The 22741-nt window shown below is 46.5% G+C and overlaps 1 protein-coding gene across 4 annotated transcripts in view; it reads right to left on the reverse strand.

The window, feature by feature from the left end:
- Nucleotides 1–22418, reverse strand: part of fam131bb (family with sequence similarity 131 member Bb) — a 44875-nt gene extending 22457 nt beyond the window's left edge. For all 4 annotated transcript variants that reach the window (XM_021590221.2, XM_021590220.2, XM_036968939.1 and 1 more), the window contains exon 1: nt 22261–22418. In XM_021590221.2, coding sequence (XP_021445896.1) covers nt 22261–22288 — 28 coding nt within the window. In that variant the 5' untranslated portion in view covers nt 22289–22418. The remainder of the gene's footprint in view (nt 1–22260) is intronic.
- Between the last annotated feature and the right edge of the window lie 323 nt (nt 22419–22741).

A 22741-nucleotide genomic window follows, 5' to 3' on the forward strand; every position in this document is an offset into this window, starting at 1 on the left:
CCAGCTCTCTCCCTTATACCCAGTCCAGCTCTCGCCCCCATCCCCAGCCCAGCTCTCTCCCTTATACTCAGTCCAGCTCTCTCCCTTATACCCAGTCCAGTTCTCTCCCCCATCCCCAGCCCAGCTCTCTCCCCCATCCCCAGCCCAGCTCTCTCCCGTATACCCAGCTCTCTCCCCTATACCCAGCCCAGCTCTCTCCCCCATCCCCAGCCCAGCTCTCTCCCCCATCCCCAGTCCAGCTCTCTCCCCCATCCCCAGCCCAGCTCTCTCCCTTATACCCAGTCCAGCTCTCTCCCCTATACCCAGTCCAGCTCTCTCCCTTATACCCAGTCCAGCTCTCTCCCCCATCCCCAGCCCAGCCCTCTCCCCCATCCCCAGCCCAGCTCTCTCCCCCATACCCATCTCTCCCCTATACCCAGCCCAGCTCTCTCCCCCATCCCCAGTCCAGCTCTCTCCCCCATCCCCAGTCCAGTTCTCTCCCCCATCCCCAGTCCAGCTCTCTCCCTTATACCCAGCCCAGCTCTCTCCCTTATACCCAGTCCAGCTCTCTCCCTTATACCCAGCCCAGCTCTCTCCCCCATCCCCAGCCCAGCCCTCTCCCCCATCCCCAGTCCAGCTCTCTCCCTTATACCCAGTCCAGCTCTCTCCCCCATCCCCAGTCCAGCTCTCTCCCCCATCCCCCGCCCAGCTCTCTCCCCCATCCCCAGTCCAGCTCTCTCCCCCATCCCCAGTCCAGCTCTCTCCCTTATACCCAGTCCAGCTCTCTCCCTTATACCCAGCCCAGCTCTCTCCCCCATCCCTAGTCCAGCTCTCTACCCCATCCCCAGTCCAGCTCTCTCCCTTATACCCAGTCCAGCTCTCTCCCTTATACCCAGCCCAGCTCTCTCCCCCATCCCCAGCCCAGCCCTCTCCCCCATCCCCAGTCCAGCTCTCTCCCTTATACCCAGTCCAGCTCTCTCCCCCATCCCCAGTCCAGCTCTCTCCCCCATCCCCCGCCCAGCTCTCTCCCCCATCCCCAGTCCAGCTCTCTCCCCCATCCCCAGTCCAGCTCTCTCCCTTATACCCAGTCCAGCTCTCTCCCCTATACCCAGTCCAGCTCTCTCCCCCATCCCCAGTCCAGCTCTCTCCCTTATACCCAGTCCAGCTCTATCCCCTATACCCAGCCCAGCTCTCTCCCCCATCCCCAGCCCAGCCCTCTCCCCCATCCCCAGCCCAGCTCTCTCCCCCATCCCCAGTCCAGCTCTCTTTTTAGATAGATATCCCCTGCGGCAATGGAGGAGACGGGTCCAATTGAGACCCAGCCACTCTGGAGCGAGAGAAGGAGAGGCAGTGAAGGGGATGAGAAAGAGAGGAGGAAGAGATGAAGAAGAGAGGAGAAAGAGAGGAGCAAGAGAGAAGAAAGAGGAGGGGTGACAGAGCATGGCGGCCGTGCCAAACGAACAACCATAGATCTGCAGCGGCTGTCCTGTCAGCTAAGACTCCGGCGGCGACCTGACAACTCCCACTGACATGGAAAGAAGCGCTTGAGCATCATCTGTCTTTTTATTTCAGAAGCCCTGCTGCAAACGAGCGATGCAGAGCTGGATATGAACAGGGGGTCTCTGTTCTGGTTGGCTGGTGCTGGGGTGAGGCTAGTTGACACGGTGGGAGGCAGGCTGAACTTGTAGAGGGCTGTTGTGTGAGAGAGTTGGGCCGGGAAACAGCTGAGCACCAGAGCTCTAGATGGTACAGAGAGAGCGTATGGAGAGCCTGGGAAACAGCTGAGCATCAGAGCTCCAGATGGTACAGAGAGAGCGTATGGAGAGGCTGGGAAACAGCTGAGCACCAGAGCTCCAGATGGTACAGAGAGAGCGTATGGAGAGGCTGGGAAACAGCTGAGCATCAGAGCTCCAGATGGTACAGAGAGAGCGTATGGAGAGGCTGGGAAACAGCTGAGCATCAGAGCTCCAGATGGTACAGAGAGAGCGTATGGGGAGGCTGGGAAACAGCTGAGCACCAGAGCTCCAGATGGTACAGAGAGAGCGTATGGAGAGGCTGGGAAACAGCTGAGCATCAGAGCTCCAGATGGTACAGAGAGAGCGTATGGGGAGGCTGGGAAACAGCTGAGCACCAGAGCTCCAGATGGTACAGAGAGAGCGTATGGAGAGGCTGGGAAACAGCTGAGCACCAGAGCTCCAGATGGTACAGAGAGAGCGTATGGGGAGGCTGGGGGTGAAAGGGTGAAAGGCTAAAAGAGTAAGAGTGTTCCTGAAAAAAATTCTTCCCTCTGCTCCACCCTCCAATGGTACATGCACCTGTCATGAGCGGGTAGGCCATGCCTCATTACTCCAGCTTAGTCATTAACCCCACCACCTGTAGGACCCTGCATGGATTAACACGACTGACAGCCTGGGCTAAGACCTAAGTAGTGATCACCAACATTTTTCTCCAGCCCTACACTAACCTGATTCATCTGATTCAACGAATAAAGGCCTGTACGATCGGGGGATAAGTGGGGAAAGGTGTGAAACACAGTGCTCTGTAATAGTTCACCATGCTTTATTTCTTCTATCTGTTGTTAGTGGTAATGATATAGACAATAGCAGTGTTGTGCACATACCAACACACACACACACACACACACACAATCTGTCAGCATTAAAGGCAAGATGGCGTGTCAGTTTCATAACTCACTCTCAGACTGAGTCACTGTGTTCACCAGCAAGGACTGTCACACTGCGCCCACACACGGCCACTCTAATAAACACACAGTCACACACACACAAGTGCGTATGGGCACTCTCATACACATGCACACACGCACACACACACACACACACACACACACACACACACACACACACACACACACACACACACACACACACACACACACACACACACACACACACACACACCCTTTCAATTAAGTAGTTCTTCACTGAGTCGTTCACCTTGACTGTGTTTATGTGTCAGTCGATTCAGTCCTCAGCCAATCAATGCTCCAATCACTGTGCTTGTGAAAAAAGGGTTCCAAAAGGGTTCTTCAGCTGTCCCCATAGGATAACACTTTTTGGTTCTGGATAGAATCCTTTTTGGTTCTAGATATAATTATTTTGTGTTCCATGTAGAACCCTCTGTGGAAAGAGTTCTACAAGGAACCAAAAGGGTTCTAACTAGAACCAAAGGGGTTCTACCTGAAACCAAAAAGGGCTCTTCAAAGGGTTCTTCTATGGGAACAGTCGAAGAACCCGTTAAAGTTCTAGATAGCACCTTTTCTTCTAAGAGTGTAGAGTGAATCGTATCTGTCTGTCTGTCTGTTAGCACTTTTAATCAACTCAATATCAGGGAATCCCTTTCAGTAACGAAATATCGTAAACAAAGCAGTGTAATGGAAAGCTGGCCGCACACGCACACACACACACACACACTTTATAAATACACACTGTATACGTACACATACAACACACACACTACAACACACACCTCAAAAAGAGGAGAGAGTATGCACACACACACACACTACAGCACACACTCCAAAAAAGAGGAGTGAGTATGCTCACACACACACACAGGTCATTCTCACGGAACTGACATTTGACGCAAAAATTCTCAAGTGTAATTTCTCTTGTCATTTTCTTGAATCGCTGAGATTAGGATCTGTACTTATCTATGTTTTTTCTATTATTAGGTATGATGTATTTTACCACAATTTCCACAACGATCAACACCAAAATTCTCATTACAGCAACAGTCCAAAGAAGTTATAAACAAATATTTTACACTGCTTCCCTAATGAAAAGACCTGAGTTAAACATAACACTGACAATATACATATTTAAAATGTAATTATTACAATAAGACCTTTTGTTGCATCTTTGTTTATTATTTACGCCAGACGGACCAGTCGCAGCGTCGTCGGACGGGTCGTTCCCACTGTCTCCCTTAATGGTCGATTATTCTGTCACGTTGGCATGAATGAGTCGGGAGACAGGCGCAGGAATGTGTAATAGGGGTTTTATTCATCCCAATTTATGGCATGCCGTGTAAAGGCACAGGGACAAAGACCAAACAAACACGTAAACAAAACACAGGGTTGAAACCCCAGCAAAAGAGCAAGGAGTACCTCGAATAAATAACATAAGCGCACAATGATTATCACACGGGGCGAGACCCGTAATCATCGGCGGAATCCACATGGTCATGAAAGCCCAAAACACACAGCACAAAACTCACACGCACCAACGGACATTGTAACAGTAATCGACACCACCATGGTGAATATATATACATATATACAAATACTGTCACGTTCTGACCTTAGTTCCTTTTTTATGTCTTTATTTTAGTTGGTCAGGGTGTGAGTTGGGGTGGGCATTCTATGTTGTTTTTCTATGTTTTGTTCTGTTGTTATATGTCTATGTGTTTGGCCTAGTATGGTTCTCAATCAGAGGCAGGTATCAGTCGTTGTCTCTGATTGGGAGCCATATTTAGGTAGCCTGTTTTCTATTGTGTTTTGTGGGTGGTTGTATCCTGTGTTAGTGTTTTCACCATACGGGACTGTTTCGGGTTGTTTGTTTGTACTTTTGTTCAGTTGATTTATTAAATATATCATTATGGACACTTACCACTCTGCACATTGGTCTGATCCTTGCTACTCCTCCTCTGAAGAAGAGGAATTCCGTTACAGAACCACCCACCACTCAAGGACCAAGCAGCGTGGTAACGGGCAGCAGCAGAAATCTCTGGACTCATGCACATGGGAGGAGATTCTGGACGGCAAGAGACCCTGGGCACAGGCTGGGGAATATGAGCTGCCAGAGTCTCCCGTCTGTCCTGAGCCGCCGGTCAGTCAGGAGCTGCCAGAGTCTCCCGTCTGTCCTGAGCTGCCAGAGTCTCCCGTCTGTCCAGAGCCGCACGTCACTCCGGCGCTGCCGGAATCTCCCCTCCATTCGGAACCCGTTGCTAGGGTCCCCAATCCGGGGTCGATGGCGAGGGTCGCCACTCCTAAGGTGCCACATAAGTGGGCCGAGACTATGGTGGAGTGGGGTCCACGTCCCGCTCCAGAGCCGCCACCACGGTAAATGCCCACCCAGACCTCCCCCTATACGTTCAGGTTTTGCGGCCGGAGTCCGAACCTTTGGGGGGGTACTGTCACGTTCTGACCTTAGTTCCTTTTTAATGTCTTTATTTTAGTTGGTCTGGGTGTGAGTTGGGGTGGGCATTCTATGTTTTGTTCTGTTATATTTCTATGTGTTTGGCCTAGTAGGGTTCTCAATCAGAGGCAGGTGTCAGTCGTTGTCTCTGATTGGGAGCCATATTTAGGTAGCCTGTTTTCTATTGTGTTTTGTGGGTGGTTGTATCCTGTGTTAGTGTTTTCACCATACGGGACTGTGTCGGTTGTTTGTACTTTTGTTATTTTGTTCAGTGTTCAGTTGATTTATTAAATATATCATTATGGACACTTACCACTCTGCACATTGGTCTGATCCTTGCTACTCCTCCTCTGAAGAGGAATTCCGTTACAAGTACAATCAGTGGGAATAGGGGCCAGGTGTGCGCAATGAAAGTTCCAGTATAGTGATATGGTATAGGTATCAACACCACTGGTGGTACAGAATAGTGATGTGGTATAATGTAGGAATCAACACCAATGGTGGTACAGAATAGTGATGTGGAATAGGTATCAACACCACTGGTGGTACAGTATAGTGATGTGGTATAGGTATCAACACCACTGGTGGTACAGAATAGTGATGTGGTATAATGTAGGAATCAACACCAATGGTGGTACAGAATAGTGATGTGGAATAGGTATCAACACCACTGGTGGTACAGTATAGTGATGTGGTATAGGTATCAACACCACTGGTGGTACAGTATAGTGATGTGGTATAATGTAGGTATCAACACCACTGGTGGTACAGAATAGTGATGTGGTATAGGTAACACCACTGGTGGTACAGAATAGTGATGTGGAATAGGTATCAACACCACTGGTGGTACATTAGTGATGTGGAATAGGTATCAACACCACTGGTGGTACATAATAGTGATGTGGTATAGGAATCAACACCACTGGTGGTACATAATAGTGATGTGGTATAGGTATCAACACCACTGGTGGTACATAATAGTGATGTGGTATAGGAATCAACACCACTGGTGGTAAATAGTGATGTGGTATAGGTATCAACACCACTGGTGGTACATAATAGTGATGTGGTATAGGAATCAACACCACTGGTGGTACATTATAGTTGTCATGCGTAGATGTAATAGGTGGCAGGGAAGTCAGGCGCAGGAGAGTCAAATGGAGTGTAAAATGGAGTCTTTTAATAAAGTCCACGGAGTATGCTCCATAACACTAAATGTACATGCACACCTATACAACAATCACACTACACTGACAATAAAACAATCTCTGACAAAGACATGAGGGGAAACAGAGGGTTAAATACACAACAGGTAATGAATGGGATTGAAAACAGGTGTATGGGAAGACAAGACAAAACCAATGGAAAATGAAAAAAGGATCAATGATGGCTAGAAGACCGGTGACGTCGAACGCCGAGCACCGCCCGAACAAGGAGAGGCAACGACTTCGGCAGCAGTCGTGACAATAGTGATGTGGTGTAATGTAGGAATCAACACCACTAGTTGTACAGTATAGTGATGTGGAATAGGTATCAACACCACTGGTGGTACATTATAGTGATGTGGTGTAATGTAGGAATCAACACCACTAGTTGTACAGTATAGTGATGTGGTATAGCTATCAACACCACTGGTGGTACATAATAGTGATGTGGTATAGGAATCAACACCACTGGTGGTAAATAGTGATGTGGTATAGGTATCAACACCACTGGTGGTACATAATAGTGATGTGGTATAGGAATCAACACCACTGGTGGTACATTATAGTTGTCATGCGTAGATGTAATAGGTGGCAGGGAAGTCAGGCGCAGGAGAGTCAAATGGAGTGTAAAATGGAGTCTTTTAATAAAGTCCACGGAGTATGCTCCATAACACTAAATGTACATAAACATGGGTACAAGGACCCGACGCACACCTATACAACAATCACACTACACTGACAATAAAACAATCTCTGACAAAGACATGAGGGGAAACAGAGGGTTAAATACACAACAGGTAATGAATGGGATTGAAAACAGGTGTATGGGAAGACAAGACAAAACCAATGGAAAATGAAAAAAGGATCAATGATGGCTAGAAGACCGGTGACGAACGCCGAGCACCGCCCGAACAAGGAGAGGCAACGACTTCGGCAGCAGTCGTGACAGTACCCCCCCCCCTGACGCGCGGCTCCAGCTGCGCGTCGACACCGGCCTCGGGGACGACCCGGAAGGCGAGGTGCAGGGCGATCCGGATGGAGACGGTGGAATTCTGATAACATGGAAGGATCTAACACGTCCTCCACCGGAACCCAGCATCTCTCCTCCGGCCCGTACCCCTCCCAGTCCACGAGGTACTGAAGGCCCCTCGCCCGACGTCTCGAATCCAAAATGGATCGAACAGAGTACGCCGGAACCCCCTCGATGTCTAGAGGAGGCGGAGGAACATTACGCACTTCAGCCTCCTGGAGCGGGCCAGCCACCATCGGCCTGAGGAGAGACACATGGAACGAGGGGTTAATACGGTAATGAGTGGGTAGTTGTAACCTATAACATACCTCGTTCACTCTCCTCAGGACTTTAAACGGCCCCACAAACCGCGGACCCAGCTTCCGGCAGAGAAGGCGAAGGGGCAGGTTTCGGGTCGAGAGCCAGACCCTGTCCCCTGGTGCGAACACTGGGGCCTCACTGCGGCGACGGTCTGCGCCAATTTTCTGGCGCCTTATGGCACGCTGAAGGTGGACGTGGGCTGCCTCCCAGGTCTCCTCAGCGTGCCGAAACCAATTGTCCACCGCAGGGGCCTCGGTCTGGCTCTGATGCCAAGGAGCCAGAACCGGCTGATACCCTAATACACATTGAAAGGGAGTAAGGTTAGTGGAGGAGTGACGTAGCGAGTTCTGAGCCATCTCTGCCCAGGGCACGAACTTCGCCCACTCCCCCGGCCGATCCTGGCAATAAGACCGCAGAAACCTACCCACATCCTGGTTAACTCTCTCCACCTGCCCATTACTCTCGGGGTGAAAACCTGAGGTAAGACTAACCGAGATCCCCAGACGCTCCATGAACGCCTTCCAGACCCTTGATGTGAACTGGGGACCCCGATCAGACACTATATCCTCAGGCACCCCATAGTGCCGGAAAACGTGTGTAAACAGGGCCTCTGCAGTTTGTAAGGCCGTAGGGAGACCGGGCAAAGGGAGGAGACGACAGGACTTAGAAAACCGATCCACAACGACCAGGATCGTGGTGTAACCCTGTGAAGGTGGAAGATCGGTCAAAAAATCCACCGACAGGTGTGACCACGGCCGTTGAGGAACGGGTAGAGGTTGTAGCTTACCTCTGGGCAGGTGTCTAGGAGCCTTGCACTGGGCGCACACCGAGCAGGAAGAAACATAAATCCTCACGTCCTTAGCTAAAGTGGGCCACCAGTATCTCCCGTCAAGACAGCGCATCGTCCGACCTATCCCAGGATGACCAGAGGAGGGTGACGTGTGAGCCCAATATATCAATCGGTCGCGTACAGCAGACGGAACGTACAGACGACCAGCTGGACACTCAGGGGGAGAAGGCTCTGCACGTGACGCCCGCTCAATGTCCGCGTCCAGCTCCCACACTACTGGCGCCACCAAACACGAAGCTGGGAGTATGGGAGTGGGATCCATGGACCGCTCCTCTGTGTCATACAGCCGAGACAATGCGTCTGCCTTAACGTTCTGGGAGCCTGGTCTGTAAGAAAGAGTAAACACAAAACGAGTGAAAAACATGGCCCACCTTGCCTGGCGAGGATTCAATCTCTTTGCCTGCCGGATATACTCCAGATTGCAGTGGTCAGTCCAGATGAGAAAAGGGTGTTTAGCCCCCTCAAGCCAATGCCTCCACACCTTCAAAGCTTCTACAACAGCTCCCGGTTCCCCACATCATAGTTTCGCTCCGCCGGGCTGAGCTTCTTAGAAAAGAAAGCACAGGGGCGAAGCTTCAGTGGCGTACCCGAACGCTGAGAGAGCACTGCTCCTATCCCAGCTTCGGATGCGTCCACCTCCACTATGAATGGCAAAGAGGGATCCGGATGAGCCAGCACAGGCGCAGAAGTAAACAGAGTCTTCAGGTGCTCAAAAGCCCTGTTCGCCTCAGCCGACCACTGCAAGCGCACCGGGCCCCCCTTTAGCAGTGAGGTAATGGGAGCTGCCACCTGACCAAAACCCGGGATAAACCTCCGGTAGTAATTGGAAAACCCCAAAAAACGCTGCAACTCCTTTACCGTGGTTGGAGTCGGCCAATTACGCACGGCTGTAATGCGGTCGCTCTCCATCTCCACTCCTGAAGTGGAAATCCGATGCCCTAGGAAGGAGATGGATTGTTGGAAAAACAAGCATTTCTCAGACTTGACATATAGATCATGCTCCAACAGGCGACCAAGCACCCTGCGCACCAGGGACACATGCTCTGCGCATGTAGCAGAGTATATCAGAATATCATCGATATACACCACTACACCCTGCCCGTGCAGGTCCCTGAAGATCTCATCTACAAATGATTGGAAAACTGATGGAGCATTCATCAACCCATATGGCATGACCAGGTACTCATAATGACCTGAGGTGGTGCTAAATGCCGTCTTCCACTCATCACCCTTCTTAATACGCACCAGATTGTACGCACTCCTGAGATCCAATTTTGTGAAAAAACGTGCCCCGTGCATTAACTCAATAATCGTATTGATCAGAGGTAGCGGGTAACTATATTTCACTGTGATTTTATTAAGACCTCGATAATCAACGCACGGGCGTAAACCGCCATCCTTTTTTTTTCACAAAAAAGAAACTCGAAGAGACGGGTGAAATGGATGGCTGAATGAACCCCTGATGCAGGGATTCAGAGATATATGTCTCCATAGCCTCCGTCTCCGCTTGCGACAGGGGATACACGTGACTCTTGGGATATGCAGCGTCTACCAGGAAATCTATCGCACAATCCCCCAGTCGATGGGGTGGTAATTGAGTCGCCTTCTTTTTACAGAAGGCGAGAGCCAAATCGGCATATTCGGGGGGAATGCGCACGGTGGAGACCTGGTCTGGACTTTCCACCGTAGTAGCACCAACGGAAACCCCTAAACACCTACCTGAGCATTCTCGCGACCACCCTGTGAGAGCCCTCTGTGGCCAAGAAACAGTGGGGTTATGACAAACTAACCAGGGTAGGCCTAGCACCACAGAATACGCAGGAGAATCAATAAGGAAAAGACTAATCTTCTCCTTGTGACCCTCCTGCGTTATCATACACAAAGGTGCGGTTACCTCCCTGATAAACCCTGACCCTAATGGTCGACTATCTAAGCGGCATGAATAGGGAAAGGCATATCCACAGGAACAATAGGGATCCCTAAACTATGAGCTAGACTTTTATTAATGAAATTTCCAGCCGCACCCGAATCTACTAGCGCCTTATACTGGGAATGCAGTGAAAAGTCAGGAAAAGAGACAGAGACAAACATTAGTGCAGCAGAGGGCTCTGGATGAGAATGGTGCCTACTCACCTGGGGTGACGCCAGAATGCCCTGCCTGCCCTCTCTATTCCCAGAGGAACCAACCCGGCACCGACCAGCAGTGTGCTCTCTGCGACCTTGAATGGTGCTCGAGCGGGAACCCCCTCCGGTCTCCCTGCGCACCATCCCTCCCAATTCCATAGAGGGTGCGGGAGGATGGAACAACCAGACCCCGATCTAGACGTCCACGAGTAGCCAGCATGTTGTCCAGCCTGATGGACATGTCCACCAGCTGGTCGAAGGTGAGGGTGGTGTCTCTACAGGCCAGCTCCCGACGGACGTCCTCGCGTAGACTACAACGGTAATGGTCGATCAGGGCCCTGTCGCTCCATCCAGCGCCGGCAGCCAAGGTCCTAAACTCCAAGGCAAAATCCTGTGCACTCCTCGTCTCCTGCCTCAGATGATAGAGAAGCTCACCCGCTGCTTTGCCTTCAGGTGGGTGATCGAATACTATCCGGAATTGGCGGGTGAACTCCTCAAAATGGTCCAGCGCCGCAACCTCCCTACTACACACAGCGCTGGCCCATTCCAGGGCTTTCCCGGTGAGGCATGAGACGAGGGCGTAACTCTTCTCACGGTCAGATGGTACTGGGGAGGCCGTGGCTAGATACAAGTTCAGTTTAAGGAGGAAACCCTGGCAGCCGGCAGTATCTCCGTTGTATCCCGTAGGTAGGGATAAATGGATCCTCGATTCCGGAGAGGAAAAATCGTTCACGGGAGATTCCGGTTGTGGTGGTGGTGGCGCTGGAGAAACTCCCTGTCTCTCCCAGCGATCCATTTTCATGGCAATGTGATCCATGACGGAGCTGATAACGTCAATCTCCCTAGCTTGTTCCTGAACGCGTTCCTCCAGCTCCATGGGCATAGTGTCCTCTCCTGCTGACTTCATATATTTGGTCAGAGATTCTGTCATGCGTAGATGTAATAGGTGGCAGGGAAGTCAGGCGCAGGAGAGTCAAATGGAGTGTAAAATGGAGTCTTTTAATAAAGTCCACGGAGTATGCTCCATAACACTAAATGTACATAAACATGGGTACAAGGACCCGACGCACACCTATACAACAATCACACTACACTGACAATAAAACAATCTCTGACAAAGACATGAGGGGAAACAGAGGGTTAAATACACAACAGGTAATGAATGGGATTGAAAACAGGTGTATGGGAAGACAAGACAAAACCAATGGAAAATGAAAAAAGGATCAATGATGGCTAGAAGACCGGTGACGTCGAACGCCGAGCACCGCCCGAACAAGGAGAGGCAACGACTTCGGCAGCAGTCGTGACAATAGTGATGTGGTGTAATGTAGGAATCAACACCACTAGTTGTACAGTATAGTGATGTGGAATAGGTATCAACACCACTGGTGGTACATTATAGTGATGTGGTGTAATGTAGGAATCAACACCACTAGTTGTACAGTATAGTGATGTGGTATAGCTATCAACACCACTGGTGGTACAGTATAGTGATGTGGTATAGGTATCAACACCACTGGTGGTACAGTATAGTGATGTGGTATAGGTATCAACACCACTTGTGGTACAGTATAGTGATGTGGTGTAATGTAGGTATCAACACCACTAGTGGTACAGTATAGTGATGTGGAATAGGTATCAACACCACTGGTGGTACATTATAGTGATGTGGTGTAATGTAGGAATCAACACCACTAGTTGTACAGTATAGTGATGTGGTATAGCTATCAACACCACTAGTTGTACAGTATAGTGATGTGATATAGGTATCAACACCAATGGTGGTACAGTATAGTGATGTGGTATAGGTATCAACACCACTGGTGGTACAGTATAGAGATGTGGTATAATGTAGGTATCAACACCAATGGTGGTACATAATAGTGATGTGGTATAGGTATCAACACCAATGGTGGTACAGTATAGTGATGTGGTATAGGAATCAACACCACTGGTGGTACAGTATAGTGATGTGGTATAATGTAGGTATCAACACCAATGGTGGTACATAATAGTGATGTGGTATAGGTATCAACACCACTGGTGGGACAATATAGTGATGTGGTATAGGTATCAACACCAATGGTGGTACAGTATAGTGATGTGATATAGGTATCAACACCACTGGTGGTACATTATAGTGATGTGGTGTAGGTATCAACACCACTTGTGGTACAGTATAGTGATGTGGTATAGGTATCAACACCACTGGTGGTACAGTATAGTGATGTGATATAGGTATCAACACCACTGGTGGTACATAATAGTGATGTGGTATAGGTATCAACACCACTAGTTGTACAGTATAGTGATGTGATATAGGTATCAACACCAATGGTGGTACATAATAGTGATGTGGTATAGGTATCAACACCACTGGTGGTACAGTATAGTGATGTGGTATAGGTATCAACACCAATGGTGGTACAGTATAGTGATGTGGTATAGGTATCAACACCACTGGAGGTACAGTATAGTGATGTGGTATAGGTATCAACACCACTGGTGGTACAGTATAGTGATGTGGTATAGGTATCAACACCACTAGTTGTACAGTATAGTGATGTGATATAGGTATCAACACCAATGGTGGTACATAATAGTGATGTGGTATAGGTATCAACACCACTGGTGGTACAGTATAGTGATGTGGTATAGGTATCAACACCACTGGTGGTACAGTATAGTGATGTGGTATAGGTATCAACACCAATGGTGGTACAGTATAGTGATGTGGTATAGGTATCAACACCACTGGTGGTACAGTATAGAGATGTGGTATAATGTAGGTATCAACACCAATGGTGGTACATAATAGTGATGTGGTATAGGTATCAACACCAATGGTGGTACAGTATAGTGATGTGGTATAGGAATCAACACCACTGGTGGTACAGTATAGTGATGTGGTATAATGTAGGTATCAACACCAATGGTGGTACATAATAGTGATGTGGTATAGGTATCAACACCACTGGTGGGACAATATAGTGATGTGGTATAGGTATCAACACCAATGGTGGTACAGTATAGTGATGTGATATAGGTATCAACACCACTGGTGGTACATTATAGTGATGTGGTGTAGGTATCAACACCACTTGTGGTACAGTATAGTGATGTGGTATAGGTATCAACACCACTGGTGGTACAGTATAGTGATGTGATATAGGTATCAACACCACTGGTGGTACATAATAGTGATGTGGTATAGGTATCAACACCACTAGTTGTACAGTATAGTGATGTGATATAGGTATCAACACCAATGGTGGTACATAATAGTGATGTGGTATAGGTATCAACACCACTGGTGGTACAGTATAGTGATGTGGTATAGGTATCAACACCAATGGTGGTACAGTATAGTGATGTGGTATAGGTATCAACACCACTGGAGGTACAGTATAGTGATGTGGTATAGGTATCAACACCACTGGTGGTACAGTATAGTGATGTGGTATAGGTATCAACACCACTAGTTGTACAGTATAGTGATGTGATATAGGTATCAACACCAATGGTGGTACATAATAGTGATGTGGTATAGGTATCAACACCACTGGTGGTACAGTATAGTGATGTGGTATAGGTATCAACACCACTGGTGGTACAGTATAGTGATGTGGTATAGGTATCAACACCAATGGTGGTACAGTATAGTGATGTGGTATAGGTATCAACACCACTGGAGGTACAGTATAGTGATGTGGTATAGGTATCAACACCACTGGTGGTACAGTATAGTGATGTGGTATAGGTATCAACACCACTAGTTGTACAGTATAGTGATGTGATATAGGTATCAACACCAATGGTGGTACATAATAGTGATGTGGTATAGGTATCAACACCACTGGTGGTACAGTATAGTGATGTGGTATAGGTATCAACACCAATGGTGGTACAGTATAGTGATGTGGTATAGGTATCAACACCACTGGTGGTACAGTATAGTGATGTGGTATAATGTAGGTATCAACACCAATGGTGGTACATAATAGTGATGTGGTATAGGTATCAACACCAATGGTGGTACAGTATAGTGATGTGATATAGGTATCAACACCACTGGTGGTACATAATAGTGATGTGGTATAGGTATCAACACCACTAGTTGTACAGTATAGTGATGTGATATAGGTATCAACACCAATGGTGGTACATAATAGTGATGTGGTATAGGTATCAACACCACTGGTGGTACAGTATAGTGATGTGGTATAGGTATCAACACCAATGGTGGTACAGTATAGTGATGTGGTATAGGTATCAACACCACTGGAGGTACAGTATAGTGATGTGGTATAGGTATCAACACCACTGGTGGTACATAATAGTGATGTGGTATACTGTAGGTATCAACACCCCTGGTGGTACATAATAGTGATGTGATATAGGTATCAACACCACTGGTGGTACATAATAGTGATGTGGTATAGGTATCAACACCACTAGTTGTACAGTATAGTGATGTGATATAGGTATCAACACCAATGGTGGTACAGTATAGTGATGTGGTATAGGTATCAACACCACTGGTGGTACAGTATAGTGATGTGGTATAGGTATCAACACCAATGGTGGTACAGTATAGTGATGTGGTATAGGTATCAACACCACTGGAGGTACAGTATAGTGATGTGGTATAGGTATCAACACCAATTGTGGTACAGTATAGTGATGTGGTATAGGTATCAACACCACTGGTGGTACATAATAGTGATGTGGTATACTGTAGGTATCAACACCCCTGGTGGTACATAATAGTGATGTGGTATAGGTATCAACACCACTAGTTGTACAGTATAGTGATGTGATATAGGTATCAACACCAATGGTGGTACAGTATAGTGATGTGGTATAGGTATCAACACCACTGGTGGTACAGTATAGTGATGTGGTATAGGTATCAACACCAATGGTGGTACAGTATAGTGATGTGGTATAGGTATCAACACCACTGGAGGTACAGTATAGTGATGTGGTATAGGTATCAACACCACTAGTTGTACAGTATAGTGATGTGATATAGGTATCAACACCAATGGTGGTACAGTATAGTAATGTGGTATAGGTATCAACACCACTGGTGGTACAGTATAGAGATGTGGTATAATGTAGGTATCAACACCAATGGTGGTACATAATAGTGATGTGGTATAGGTATCAACACCAATGGTGGTACAGTATAGTGATGTGGTATAGGAATCAACACCACTGGTGGTACAGTATAGTGATGTGGTATAATGTAGGTATCAACACCAATGGTGGTACATAATAGTGATGTGGTATAGGTATCAACACCACTGGTGGGACAATATAGTGATGTGGTATAGGTATCAACACCAATGGTGGTACAGTATAGTGATGTGATATAGGTATCAACACCACTGGTGGTACATTATAGTGATGTGGTGTAGGTATCAACACCACTTGTGGTATAGGTATCAACACCACTGGTGGTACAGTATAGTGATGTGGTATAGGAATCAACACCACTGGTGGTACAGTATAGTGATGTGGTATAATGTAGGTATCAACACCAATGGTGGTACATAATAGTGATGTGGTATAGGTATCAACACCAATGGTGGTACAGTATAGTGATGTGATATAGGTATCAACACCACTGGTGGTACATAATAGTGATGTGGTATAGGTATCAACACCACTAGTTGTACAGTATAGTGATGTGATATAGGTATCAACACCAATGGTGGTACATAATAGTGATGTGGTATAGGTATCAACACCACTGGGAGGTACAACATTTTGATTTGGTTTCGGAATCAACACCACTGGTGGTACAGTATAGTGATGTGATATAGGTATCAACACCAATTGTGGTACAATATAGTGATGTGATATAGGTATCAACACCACTGGTGGTACATAATAGTGATGTCGTATAGGTATCAACACCACTGGTGGTACAGTATAGTGATGTGGTATAGGTATCAACACCACTGGTGGTACATAATAGTGATGTGGTATAGGTATCAACACCACTGGTAGTACATATTGGTGATGTGGTATAGGAATCAACACCACTGGTAGTACATATTGGTGATGTGGTATAGGAATCAACACCACTGGTAGTACATATTGGTGATGTGGTATACTGTAGGAATCAACAACACTGGTGGTACATAATAGTGATGTGGTATAGGAATCAACACCCCTGGTGGTACATAATAGTGATGTGGTATAGGTATCAACACCACTAGTTGTATAGTGATGTAATATAGGTATCAACACCACTGGTAGTACATATTGGTGATGTGGTATACTGTAGGAATCAACAACACTGGTGGTACATAATAGTGATGTGGTATAGGAATCAACACCCCTGGTGGTACATTATAGTGATGTGGTATAGGAATCAACACCACTGGTGGTACAGTATAGTGATGTGGTATAATGTAGGTATCAACACCACTGGTGGTACATAATAGTGATGTGGTATAGGAATCAACACCACTGGTAGTACATATTGGTGATGTGGTATAGGAATCAACACCACTGGTAGTACATATTGGTGATGTGGTATACTGTAGGAATCAACAACACTGGTGGTACATAATAGTGATGTGGTATAGGAATCAACACCCCTGGTGGTACATAATAGTGATGTGGTATAGGTATCAACACCACTGGAAACACTTATCTCCCTCACTAGCTTTAAGCACCAACTGTCAGAGCAGCTCACAGATTACTGCACCTGTACATAGCCCACATATAATTTAGCCCTATCAACTACCTCTTTCCCAACTGTATTTAATTTATTTATTTATTTTGCTCCTTTGCACCCCATTATTTTTATTTCTACTTTGCACATTCTTCCATTGCAAAACTACCATTCCAGTGTTTTACTTGCTATATTGTATTTACCTTGCCACCAAGGCCTTTTTTTGCCTTTACCTCCCTTCTCACCTCATTTGCTCACATTGTATATAGACTTGTTTATACTTTATTATTGACTGTATGTTTGTTTTACTCCATGTGTAACTCTGTGTTGTTGTATCTGTCAAACTGCTTTGCTTTATCTTGGCCAGGTCGCAATTGTAAATGAGAACTTGTTCTCAACTTGCCTACCTGGTTAAATAAAGGTAAAATAAAAATAAATAAATAAAATCAACACCCCTGGTGGTACATAATAGTGATGTGATATAGTTATCAACACCACTGTTGGTACAGAATAGTGATGATGTATACTGTAGGCATCAACACCACTTGCAGTACAGTATAGTATAGGAATCAACACCACTTGTGGTTAATGTGATATAGGTATCAATACCACTGGTGGTACGGTATAGTTATGTGCTATTGGATTAACACCACTGGTGGTAGAGAATAGTGATGTAGTATACTGCAGGTATCAACACCACTTTTGGTATAGTATAGGGATGTGGTAAACTGTAGTTATCAACACCACAGGTGGTGCAGAATAGTGAAGCATTTCTATTTATCAGGTGCTTACTAAAGAACTGACATTGCATACAGACCTGCATGAGCCTTAGTCCAGTGTTTAGATACTCTGATCTTACTCCAGTGTGTAGATACTCCGGTCTTACTCCAGGGTGTAGATACACTGGTCTTAGTCCAGGGTGTAGATACTCTGGTCTTACTCCAGGGTGTAGATACTCTGGTCTTAGTCCAGTGTGTAGATACTCTGGTCTTACTCCAGGGTGTAGATACTCTGGTCTTAGTCCAGTGTGTAGATACTCTAGTCTTACTCCAGGGCGTATATACTCTGGTCTTAGTCCAGTGTGTAGATACTCTGGTCTTACTCCAGGGTGTAGATACTCTAGTCTTACTCCAGGGTGTAGATACTCTAGTCTTACTCCAGGGTGTAGATACTCTAGTCTTAGTCCAGGGTGTAGATACTCTAGTCTTACTCCAGGGTGTAGATACTCTAGTCTTACTCCAGGGTGTAGATACTCTAGTCTTACTCCAGGGCGTAGATACTGTAGTCTTACTCCAGGGTGTAGATACTCTAGTCTTACTCCAGGGTGTAGATACTCTAGTCTTACTCCAGGGTGTAGATACTCTAGTCTTACTCCAGGGTGTAGATACTCTAGTCTTACTCCAGGGCGTAGATACTCTAGTCTTACTCCAGTGTGTAGATACTCTAGTCTTACTCCAGGGTGTAGATACTCTAGTCTTACTCCAGGGTGTAGATACTCTAGTCTTACTCCAGGGTGTAGATACTCTAGTCTTACTCCAGGGTGTAGATACTCTAGTCTTACTCCAGTGTGTAGATACTCTAGTCTTACTCCAGGGTGTAGATACTCTAGTCTTACTCCAGGGTGTAGATACTCTAGTCTTACTCCAGGGCGTAGATACTCTAGTCTTACTCCAGTGTGTAGATACTCTAGTCTTACTCCAGTGTGTAGATACTCTAGTCTTACTCCAGGGTGTAGATACTCTAGTCTTACTCCAGGGCGTAGATACTCTAGTCTTACTCCAGTGTGTAGATACTCTAGTCTTACTCCAGGGTGTAGATACTCTAGTCTTACTCCAGGGTGTAGATACTCTAGTCTTACTCCAGGGTGTAGATACTCTAGTCTTACTCCAGGGTGTAGATACTCTAGTCTTACTCCAGTGTGTAGATACTCTAGTCTTACTCCAGGGTGTAGATACTCTAGTCTTACTCCAGGGTGTAGATACTCTAGTCTTACTCCAGGGCGTAGATACTCTAGTCTTACTCCAGTGTGTAGATACTCTAGTCTTACTCCAGGGCGTAGATACTCTAGTCTTACTCCAGTGTGTAGATACTCTAGTCTTACTCCAGGGTGTAGATACTCTAGTCTTACTCCAGTGTGTAGATACTCTAGTCTTACTCCAGGGTGTAGATACTCTAGTCTTACTCCAGGGTGTAGATACTCTAGTCTTACTCCAGGGTGTAGATACTCTAGTCTTACTCCAGGGCGTAGATACTGTAGTCTTACTCCAGGGTGTAGATACTCTAGTCTTAGTCCAGTGTGTAGATATTGTATTCCTCTGCCTCCTCCTGTTGATCTGTGGTTGGCAGGGAGGACTGCAGCTGAGGAGGCCGATCAATACTGGACACTAAACCCCTTCTCACCCAGGACAAACACTGCTGCCACACCCAGGCAGGCGGACCTACACACCACGCTGCTCTCTCCAGCTCTTTACACTGCAGTATCAGCAGCACACACTCACTTCTTCACTAAATCAAGTGTTAAACAACAGCTTAGAAGAACCCTAGCCTAAATTCAGTCACCATGGTGGTCAAAATCATAGGACAGAAACATTGCCATGGTTACAACATGCTTGACTTTTAAGAATAATTCTGTTTTAAGAATCAAACCACTAGGGACTGACTACTCACAGAAAGTGTACCACTCCAGTATGTATTTCTAACCTTTTAATCTTCACTTCAATTAAAATGCTCTGCAGGCTATGCTGTGGAACACATCAATATTCACCACCATGCCAAATTCACTCTTTGTCCCGTGTCTGCATGACATTTCAAAATAATAAGTAATAATACCATCCATTAGTTCACTGTCAGTGTGTGACTCGTGTCTAAACAAGTGCCCTGGCCTGTATATCCATGGAGATCCTATTCAATTACTAGTTAGTATTCTAACTCCTAATTCTATGTGTATAGCGCTAGTTTAACACAGTTATCATGGCTTCACTATTCACCTCACACCTGCTGCCAACTGGTTTACATCCTGGACATCAACTCATTCTACAATGTCTTTCATCCTTTGGATACTTCATGTGTTGTTATCTCTAGTTCGCAGTTATTTCTAAAGGGGGGGGGGGGGGCACCTCACTCACTCACTCACCACTATGCCACATTGCTGACCTCAATACCACAGCTGGGGTCAATTCCATTTCAGTTCAGGCAGTTCAAATAATGATAATAATGGGCAGCTTTAAATTTGTTCACTGGATTTCAAGTAATGTCATGCTGAAATGAAATGGAATTGATCCCATCCTTGTTCACCTCTAACCTACCTGTGTCCTTCAGCCATTTAAAACTACTAGGTACTGTACCTCAGTGCTGAGAAAGACTACTACAGTACTAATATATCTTCAAGCAAGTAGCCTCCACTGTGTCTAGAGGTTTTTGCTTAAAAGGGAAAATCCACTCAAAAACGACATTTTGCTATTCTTTTCAGTAGTCCACAGTTGATACAGTCCGAGTTTTCAAGCGATTGGACATTCAAGAAGCAACGTGTCCCCGGCCACATCATCATGCTGTACTGAGTGTTCATGAATCATTATGTATTGAACGTTATTATGCGAATGTACAAAGTGGATGACAAATATTTCACAATGCACTTTACGTAGGTACTTTCCTCCTGTTTTTCTGTAGCATATCACAATCCACTTGTTGTTGATGTTTCCTATTGAAGACTCGACTGTACATGTTAATAATTACATATGCTTATTCTGTACATACATTATATGATTTCTGAGGTGTGTTTACCTTTAATCGTATGCATTATTGTTTACTACCTCGCCCGCCCCCCCCCACCCCATCCTGACTGCTCAGCAGTCCTGACGTTGATTTACCTAAAGTGTCACAGATGGGTATTGTCCAGGACCAAAAAATACTCTATGCAATCCCATACACTCTTTCCCTCACATATACCCCTCCCTCTCCATCTCAACCCCTCCCTCCATCTTCCCTCCTCTTTGCCTGCAATACAATTCAGCATGTCTTCCCTCTCTCTGCCTGCCTCTCTCCCTCCAGCCCACCTAATCTCTCTTTCTCTCCCTCTCTGCCTGCCTGCCTCTCTCCCTCCATCCCACCTCATCTCTCTTTCTCTCTCGCTGCCTGCCTCTCTCCCTCCATCCCACCTCGTCTCTCTTTCTCTCTCGCTGCCTGCCTCTCTCCCTCCATCCCACCTCATCTCTCTTTCTCTCTCGCTGCCTGCCTCTCTCCCTCCAGCCCACCTCCTCTCTTTCTCTCTTTCTGCCTACCTCTCTCCTTCCAGCCCACCTCATCTTTCTTTCTCTCTCTCTCTCTCTCTCTCTCTCTCTCTCTCTCTCTCTCTCTCTCTCTCTCTCTCTCTCTCTCTCTCTCTCTCTCTCTCTATTTATACACGTAATACTATACTACACAATATAATATTCCCCTTTTTTCTCCCTCTCCTTCTCTTCCTTTATCTATCTCTCCCTCTCTGTGAACAACAACTATCATAGCATTTTCAATCTGCCTCCCCCGTCTCTTCCTCTCCATCCTTCTCTCACTTTCCCTCCCACACACACATACACTCTGCCAGGCATCATCCTAAATCAAGGCAGGAGAAGAGGGAGGGAAGGAGGGGGAACGTACACACACAGCAGCACATTTTAACACATATTGTCGCTGACATCTTGGCCAAACGTGAATTGTCAAGCCCCATCTAAACGGTGATGTGGTTACCATCCACCCCCTTCTTCATCCCCCGGTCCTCACAGCCCATTCACACACACACACACACACCCACACACACACACACACACACACACACACACACACACACCGTACGGAACAGCAGCAAGCAGGACCCCTGTTCTCCCACCCAAGCCGCAGCCCCCAGCCCCAACCACAGCCCCCAGCCATAAGTGAAGAATAGCAGGTCTTACTGAGTCTCCGTGAGCCGATGCATCCCATGGTGTATTCACAAAGGCCCTGGATACAAGCAAGGAAGCGTTACCCTGACACCATACATTCTCTCTCTCTATCTCACGCTTCTCTCTCTTGCTCGCTTCGCTCTCACTCGCTCTCTTGCACACTGTCTCTCCCTCCCTCTCTGGCTCTCTCTCTCTTCTGCGCTTGCTCGCTCAGTCTCTCTCCCTCTCTCTTTACCAGTGCAGTGAGAGTCTTATACGATCCTGTTAGTAAGTTGGTATGACTGAGGGAGACAGCTTTTAGTTAAATATGGAAGAGTGATATTATTATTATTGCTATAACTATAACTTGTATTATTACTATAATTATCATCAACATGTGTTGACATTGTGAACATTATTATTACCATAATCGTATTATATCTGTATTATATCTGTAGTGAAATGCTAGAGATATGGTGATTGGGAAATCAGGCTAATAGGAAAGGGACGCATC

This window comes from Oncorhynchus mykiss, chromosome 3 (genome assembly GCF_013265735.2).
Source record: "Oncorhynchus mykiss isolate Arlee chromosome 3, USDA_OmykA_1.1, whole genome shotgun sequence".
In the NCBI taxonomy this organism is placed as follows: Eukaryota; Metazoa; Chordata; class Actinopteri; order Salmoniformes; family Salmonidae; genus Oncorhynchus; species Oncorhynchus mykiss.